At 45.9% G+C, this 7,985-nt stretch overlaps 1 protein-coding gene across 2 annotated transcripts in view; it reads left to right on the plus strand.

Moving 5' to 3' along the window:
• The window catches only part of LOC106521240 (uncharacterized), a 15,471-nt gene that overhangs the window by 1,248 nt on the left and 6,238 nt on the right, over positions 1-7,985 (plus strand). For both annotated transcript variants that reach the window (XM_014013721.1, XM_014013722.1), the window contains exons 2-4: positions 590-4,549; positions 5,551-5,674; positions 6,682-7,557. In XM_014013721.1, the coding sequence (XP_013869175.1) occupies positions 1,240-4,549; positions 5,551-5,674; positions 6,682-7,557 (4,310 nt within the window). In that variant the 5' untranslated portion in view covers positions 590-1,239. The remainder of the gene's footprint in view (positions 1-589; positions 4,550-5,550; positions 5,675-6,681; positions 7,558-7,985) is intronic.

Raw genomic sequence — 7,985 nt, forward strand, 5'->3', positions numbered from 1 at the left:
TACTGTATTAAAAATGTAAGCATTTTGAGGGCACAGCTTTGTGTAAATAGGTGGTGCTTTGTACCAGCAAGTGTTTAGGCAGATCCTCACAACTAGGACCTATTTTTGTGATACATAATTTAGAATGCTTTGCGTGTAAATTAACTATGTGAAGTTGTGTTAAAATATATACTGTATTAAAAAAATACAAGATAATTGTTGAAAATATTGATTATTAGGCTTGGTGTGATGCATTTTAAATCAAATCACAATCTTTTCATACTGTAAACCTAAACAATTAATGTCTTAATATAAGCCATATTCATAAACAAGTAATGTCTGAATCAAACAATAACATTAGTAGTGCATTAACCTAAACACAAACTTAAACATCGCTTTAACTTACCTGTCAATCAAAACAAGTAATAACTTTACCAATCATAAATAAGCAATGCTTTAATCAAAGTATAAAAGTATAAACAGGTGATACCTTACTTAAACATGAACGTAAACAAGTGATTCCCTGCATTCAGGTACAGAACAAAAAGATTTTTTTTGTAAACGTCTGTCATCCAAATTATGTTTATCTGTTTTGTTTTTCCACATCCAGGAGATGGTGTACATCAAACGCTGGCAGCATGTGAGGAGATGCTCTGATTGGATTCAATCTTCCCTCCTTCGTCCTCTTCATCTTTTAGTCTGACAGACTAATGCTCTGCTGGAAGGAGATTTAATTGGCTCTAAACAGACAGTCAGGACAATAAACAAAAAGAATAAATACAAATGCAGTCACGACAGCAGAGGGAAAGAAGATGAGCTAACCAAGTGGAAATAAAAAGCATCATTTTTTTGTTTTATCTTTTTATTAATTTTTTTCTTAGTCTGGATTATTCCTTCAAGTGGGAATTATTTGGACATTATGTTTACTTTTTTATAACGAGGCTTTTCAGAAAGTGATTTTTCTTTTGGATTTCTGACACTTTTATGCTTCAGTCACGGCTTTTCAGATTTTTTTTAAACAAATAGAATATTTTCCAGCACTTTACCACTGAAGAAAGAAGACTTTATTTTAYATAAGACATCCATCTATATTTGCTATGCTCTTATGATAACCAGCCGCAACATATTTCACACAGGCTAAACGCTTTTAGAAAAGCAATTCTTTCCAGAATTAGTCAAAATCAAAACTTCACAATTCATTCTTCAAAATTTAACCGTGCCTCCCACCAACCCCCCCTACCTGTGCCCGTCCAACCAATCATGGGCAAGCCTCTCAGCCGCCCCGGGTGTTTCAGGAAGAGCTCGTGCTGCCTGGAGAAACATGGAATTGGGGARGGGGGGATGGGAGGTCGGGATATCGGGATGGAAGTGGGTTACGGAGATGGCTACGTACCCCAGCGGTCCATTTACGACACCATGTGCATCAATCAGCAGATCGACAGCCACCACCACCACCACTCTGGGGGCTCAGTGAGGCGGGACGGAGGGTGCGACGGGAGTTTTAGCTACTCCACCAGCGGTTCGCTCAGAGTCAGCCGGTCGGACATGTTCGATTCACAGCCACGCTGCCTGACTCCAAACCCCTCATTCGTACGACGACTCGARGAAAGAGCCATCTACGATTCGCTGAAGCTCGGCAGTGAGGATATAGACGGCTGCCACTCYCCGGGACATTTCAACCGATCAGTTTCTCCTTCTGTGTCCTCGTTCTCTGCGCCAGGAGTGTCCTCGTCGTCAAAGAAACACCATCATCATCACCACCACCACCACCACCARGGAGACAGCACAAAGAGCAGAGACGGTCGACATTCCTGGAAAGCTGTGGCGTCGCCAAAACCTCTGGAGTGTCTGGAGCTCACCACATCTGAGATGATGGACAGGGGAGGAGGGGGATATCTGAACCCAGGGCATTATCCTGCTGGGGGGCAGTCTTCCTCCCTAGCCTCACCCCTCATCTCACCCTTTTCCGGATCACCCCCCTCATCTGGTTACCACACACCGGTGTTTTTCTCCCCAGCAAAACCTCGTCCTAGTCAGAGTCAGAGTCTACGCTGCTCCCCTCCCCATTTGATCCAGTCAAGACATTACTCCCAGACCCAGAGCCTGAGGATGTCACCCCCACATGAGCTCAGGCGGTCCCCTTATAGAGCCCCACTGGTCCAACTGTCTGCTCATGACCTTGAGCAGGACCTGAGGGAGCGAGGAGGAGGAGGGTGGGTCCGCAGCGAGCGGGACCGGGACTGGGAGAGGGAGCGGGAACGTGAGCTGGAGCGGGGYTGGGCCCAGCGGGAGTGGGAGAGGGAGCGGGAGAGGGGTAGGCTGGAGAGAGAGAGAGCCCGGGAGAGGGAGAGAAGAGAGACATCCACTTTTGGGACTTTTGGCTATGGTCGACCTGTTCCCCTGCATTCAGACAGAGACTCTGTGTTCTTAGAGTCTGACCAGGGTCTGGACACGACACCCCTGCTGCTACCTCAGCCTTCACCATCACCCTCCCCCAGCGGGGCTCCCAGAATGGGTACCGGAGCAGTGGGCAGGAACAGAGCCGGCTCAAAGGTTGGTCCTGATAGCATTGGTGGAGGAATGATGCCCAAGTATGAGAGCGGCAGCATCAGTTTGGTGTTAGTGGACAGTAAATCTGGGTGTGGGCCGAGGTTAGTGAGTGAAATTGTAACCGGAAACATGTCAGAGGCAGAACTGAGGGCGGGATACCAAGACAGAACAGAGGTTTGGAACAAATACAATAACGGATCCAGATCCAGCACGAAGAATCTGCCTGAAAAAAGGATGGGCTCCCAGGTGAAAACCCGGCCCCCAGGTCGCGATTTGGAAGGAAAAGTTCAGTCTGGGATGGAAAACAAGGAGCTACACAGAGGAGAATCAAGGAGTGGAGAGAAACCAGGAGGAGTTACAGCTAAAACAGAACGTATTCCTGAAACCTCGAACACAAGTGATGCTGAGAAGAAGGTTGGGCCTGTAGATAAAGTTCGTGTTGAACCTGCTCCTGGTCCTGTGATAAAACCTGAGCATGATGCTGGGGTTAAAGCTAACGCCCAACAGATGGAAATTAAAACTGGAACAGAGGCTGAAGCTAAAGCTAATGCTAATGATTCTGGTTCGATAGCTGAACCCAAAGTTGAAACTAAAACAGAGACAGAGGTTAAGGTTGCTCCTGTGTCCAAACCTGAACCAGCACCAGAAGCCGAGGTTGGTCGTGAAGCAGCAGTGGAGCGTCACAAAGACAACGTGGCTGTCTCTGAAATGCAAACTAAAGATGAAACTCAAACATGCTCTGAGGCTCGAGACAAACCTGAAGCTGCTCCTGCAGAGCCAGTAGAGAAGAAGCCAGCAGAGGTTAATAAAATGGAATCAACCAAACCTGCAAAAAGCTCCAGATCCAAGTCCAAGTCGTCCAAATCCTGCTCCAGGTCCCGACCTGGCACGGCCACAGGGATGCGACCAGGTGTGCTCAGCCCTCGACAAAACAAAGGGCTCCAAGACTTTGAATCAACCGGGCCGCCTGAGAGCATCGAGTCCACCTGGCCTCGCAGGATCATGGTCAGAAAGAGGACCGTTCGTCAGGGAGGGGCAGTCCATAACCTCCCTATTCTCCCCCCACTCCCCTCTGTCCTTTCAGCGCTCGAGAAAAGACGTCCACACTCGCGCCTCGGCTCGGAGAACCCGCTAACAAATATAACAAACTCCATTGTGGGCCGATGTTCACTGAAGGAACCGTCTCACACAGAATCCGGGCAGGGCAGCAGTTTGGTGGGCAGGGCTTCCCTGAGGGAGCAGAACCTGGAGCATTGGAGGGTCTGCAGAGAGCAAGAGGAACCACGGAGATCCAGTAGCAAGGAGAAACCAGGCGAGCAGAGTAAGGAGAAACCAGGCGAGCAGAGTAAGGAGAAAGACCAGAAGAAGGAGAAGGAGAACGTGGTGGTTGTGGTGGTGGATGAAACTAAACAAGACAAGGCAGACAGCAGGGTTGAAGAAAAAGCTCTAGAACCTGCAAGCAAAAAGAAAGATGAGAAAAAAGAGAGAGATGCGGAGAAAACGTGTGAAAATGTGAAACAAAAAGGGATGAGAATTAAAGATGGGAAACAAGGACAAGACTTGGAGGAAGTGGTGGCCAAACTACACCCAGAAGATGTTGAGATTGAGGAAGGAGAAGGGGGGACACTGGGTGGGGAAGGAGGAGGGGAGGGTTGGGACACTGTTCTTGATATGGTCAACACACTTTGGGACGATCACTGGGACAAAAGAGAAGCAGAAGGCGAAGAAGGAGCCGAGACAGATTCTCCCTCTGGCTCCTTGCAGTGCTGGCCTCTGCTCCGGCCCCCGATCGGGTTTGGGGGCTCCCACCCTCCCTCCTCGGCAGCCTCAGAGCTCAGCCTGACGGAGCTGGAGAGGAGGGCTCGAGAGCTGGACTCGGACCTAGAGCACCTGGATCTGTCTCAGCCCCACAGGGAGTCCCAGGATTTATACCAAACCCTGCTGGAGCCACAGAGGGACCGAACCGACATGTACCAAACACACCCCGGTCCACAACGAGACAAAACTATACTCCACGCAGGTAGACATTTGTTTTATTCTTAACATGTTGGTTGTCAATAAAATAAACATCAAATTCAGTTCAGAAACTATCAGTCCCTGGCCCAGTGTTGACAGATTGGGCTGGTGTCCGCCCAATTAGGCTTCTTTTGAACACGTTGGGCTGGAAAAAACAGCTTTGGGCAGGTTGTTAAAATTTGGGCTCCTTTTAACCACATTTGGTGGGTTTTTAGAAAGTATTCTAAAAAATCGACAGCCAGGAAATTATATCAAAATATGAAGTGTTCCTATGAAATGGTATTGGTTAATATCAGCTGTAAACACACCAAATACAGAAGAGACTGGGTTGAGGACCTACCCCCTCCTCCTGCAAAACGAGGGACATTTTACCCAGCCCCATCTGTTTGTTTACAAGTTTACATCCTAAAGATGAGTGTCACTCTCTTTTCAGAGCTACAAAAAACGTAAATACTGATTCAATGCAGATGTGTGCTAATGGTGTATTTTTTATTAGTATAATATACACATGGGTAGGCTATATCAATAATCTAAACTTTTTTTATACTGCACACACAGTCAGAGGTTGAGATTTGGGCAGTTTTTTTTATTTTTATTTTTATTGGTTGGGCGGGTTTTACATTGCGTTTGAGCTGGAAACTGTCAGTCCAATCTGGCAACCCTGGTCCCTGCTGTTCCGTTATGGTTTCTTTAAAAGCTAACCTCATTAAATAATCAACAGATGACTCCTTGAAATGATGGGTTGATGCAGATTATTTCACAGTTGCAAATATCTGACCTGATTAACATGCCTAATTAATAACTGCTCATCATTTAGTCGAAGGTATAAAATGTGTCACTGCAGGAAAAAAAATCTGGTCTTTTTTTCTTAACTTAACAGTACAGATTTGAAATAAACAGAATTGTTTTTTGACAACCTAATTATAAAAATCACAAGTTCTTACAAAGTTCAAAGAAGACGACTTATTGAATTGTTGAATTTCCCTCATTTTCTCTACTTTTCAGGAGTGAGCAGCAGATCCCAGGTCAGTTTGGAGCTCAGTCCGGTGGCTTCGACAGTTTCAGATACAGACAGATATCCCTCCGAATGGTCAGCAAAGTCTCCCGGCACGTCCACCATCGGCACGAGGTAACTTCTGAAACGAGACGATTATCAGCAGTTAATAAGTCTCAGGTGTGCTGCATGAAAACAACATCCAGGTTTTAGCTTAAGCAAAGATGTATGGCAAGATTGCTGATGTGCAAACGTTTCAGGGTTTTATTTTTCTTCTGGGGAGCTGCTGTAGATGTTAACTCCCTGAAGTAAAATACAAGTTTTTATTGTAAAACTTATAACTTATATTTATGCCGAAATAAACACAAGTTGATCCAAAGTCCATGAGAAGATTTGGTGTCTCARTAGTCAGCTTCTTTGCCCATTTTCTTTGTCTTAAATGGCAATAAACTCCTCAGAGTGCAAGAACAGTGCGATAGCCTCCCKTTTGACAGGAGAACAAGAACATTTAGTGCAAACAAGCAGCACGTTAATGTTGGACTGCAGCTCTTTCACTCTATATTTAATTTAATAGCTGTGAAAATGTAAAAATACAATCAGCTTTACTGGGATGAATGAGATATTTAGTTAGCCCATAAAACTTGGTGCTGTGCACTACTCTGCATTTGATGTAACTATTATGAGAACATTTGCAGTCGGTTAAATGAACCATGTGAAGTGGCTACAGGTGTCAAAAGTGTAGACGCCACATCACAGATGTCAAAGGCACACGATTTTATTTGTACCATAATAAGAAGCAGAGAAAACGGCACGACTGAAGTGCCCTTTGCTGAATGTGTCCTTGTCCGATTAAAGTGACAATCAAATTGTCACGACATGAACGCTTTCGGCGGCTAATAATTGCACACAAATGCCACGACCTTCGCCAAATTGGAAAGCTAATGTGCTGATAATGAGGTGTCCATCACTTCAGATGTGTGAGCTGCCATGATGTSTGGAGGTTGAGTGATAAAAATAAATCAATACCTTTGATTTTCTAAAGTAGGTTATTACAGTTTGGATGGGATCTGTGGAAAGTCACATTAGCTTAGCGGACTCATGGGGACGGAGCAGCCATCTGACAGTCTTATCTTTTTTTTCAGCTCTACTAAAGAGGAAAGCTCTCCTGACTCCAACTTAACGCTGGAATCTGACTCCAGCGGCGTCTTCCTCTCCCTGTCCAATCAGAGCCAAGAAGATGGCGGCTCGGACAGCGACCAGCCGATCAGCGGCTCGGAACTGGGCAGCAGCAACACGTCGCTGGAGAAGGARGGGGACGACGGAGGGATGAAAGAATGGGGGAGGGAGGAGAGCGCGGAGCTACAGTGGTGCTACCCATCACTTCTCAACACCACCTCGTGTGAAAATSTGGTAGGAGATGGTGGAGGAGAGGAGTCGGGGTCTGGAGGGATGGTGGTGGATTTGGATGAGAATGGACGAAAAGATGGTGGGATCGGAATGATTCCCATCTATAAGACCCCACTAGAGCATACAGACACCAAAGGCTCCTTAGATGTCCCACAAAGAGAAGGATTACCCCCTAGAAGAAAAGTGACCCTGATGGGAGTAGACTCGCCTCTTGCTCTGCCTCCTTCCAAGCATCCAATCAAACACCTTRTAGATCCGACTCAGAAGCCAATCAGAAGCTTGGGATTAGACTGTGGGGACATTGATCCATTTGTCCAGTCAGACAGCTTTGTTTACCTCGCTGTATCCGCAAGACCTGGCTCCAGGGGTGAAGCCACCTCAGTAGCAGAGGTTTTTACCCACAATGCAAAGCAAGTACACGTACAGCAACATGCAGATAGCTTGAAAGCACAAGTCGACCAGCCAAATATGGAGCGAGACGCCAAACTGACGCACCTTACCCCACAAAAACCAGAAGAAGGAGATTTTCTGTGCACTGATAGCTTTGTTTACCTGGCTGCTCCGGCCTGCCTCCTGCTGGACCCTACGGGAACTGCACCCTACAGTGGCAAGTATGTAGGCAACTTTTGGTGKATCTGTTTAATCATACAACCATCTCTTAAGCTCTCTTGCCARGTATCTATGTGTGGAACATTTTAGAAAGAAATACAGGAGACACACTTTATCTTTGTCTTATATTATGCTTTTAAAGCTTCTGGAAGCATTTAACTCCTATATTTCTGCTCTGCAAAAAAWTGTTGCTACTTTATGTTGGAATTCAAGTTATGCTTGATCTGAATTTTTATCAGAGTGACAGATTTTTGAGCATCCATCAGGACAGAAAACATGGTGATAGTTTGTCAAGAACATATTTTCTGTAACTTTAAAGAGAGTAGATTTGACTATAAGCAGAGGTGCACATAAGCGGTGCGCAGGTGCGCTTGCGCTGTCAAAAAAGGAAAAAGCGCACCATATGGGATGTCATAAAGCTCCCTTGCGT

Source organism: Austrofundulus limnaeus, unplaced genomic scaffold, assembly GCF_001266775.1.
Source record: "Austrofundulus limnaeus strain Quisiro unplaced genomic scaffold, Austrofundulus_limnaeus-1.0 Scaffold105, whole genome shotgun sequence".
Classification (NCBI taxonomy): Eukaryota; Metazoa; Chordata; class Actinopteri; order Cyprinodontiformes; family Rivulidae; genus Austrofundulus; species Austrofundulus limnaeus.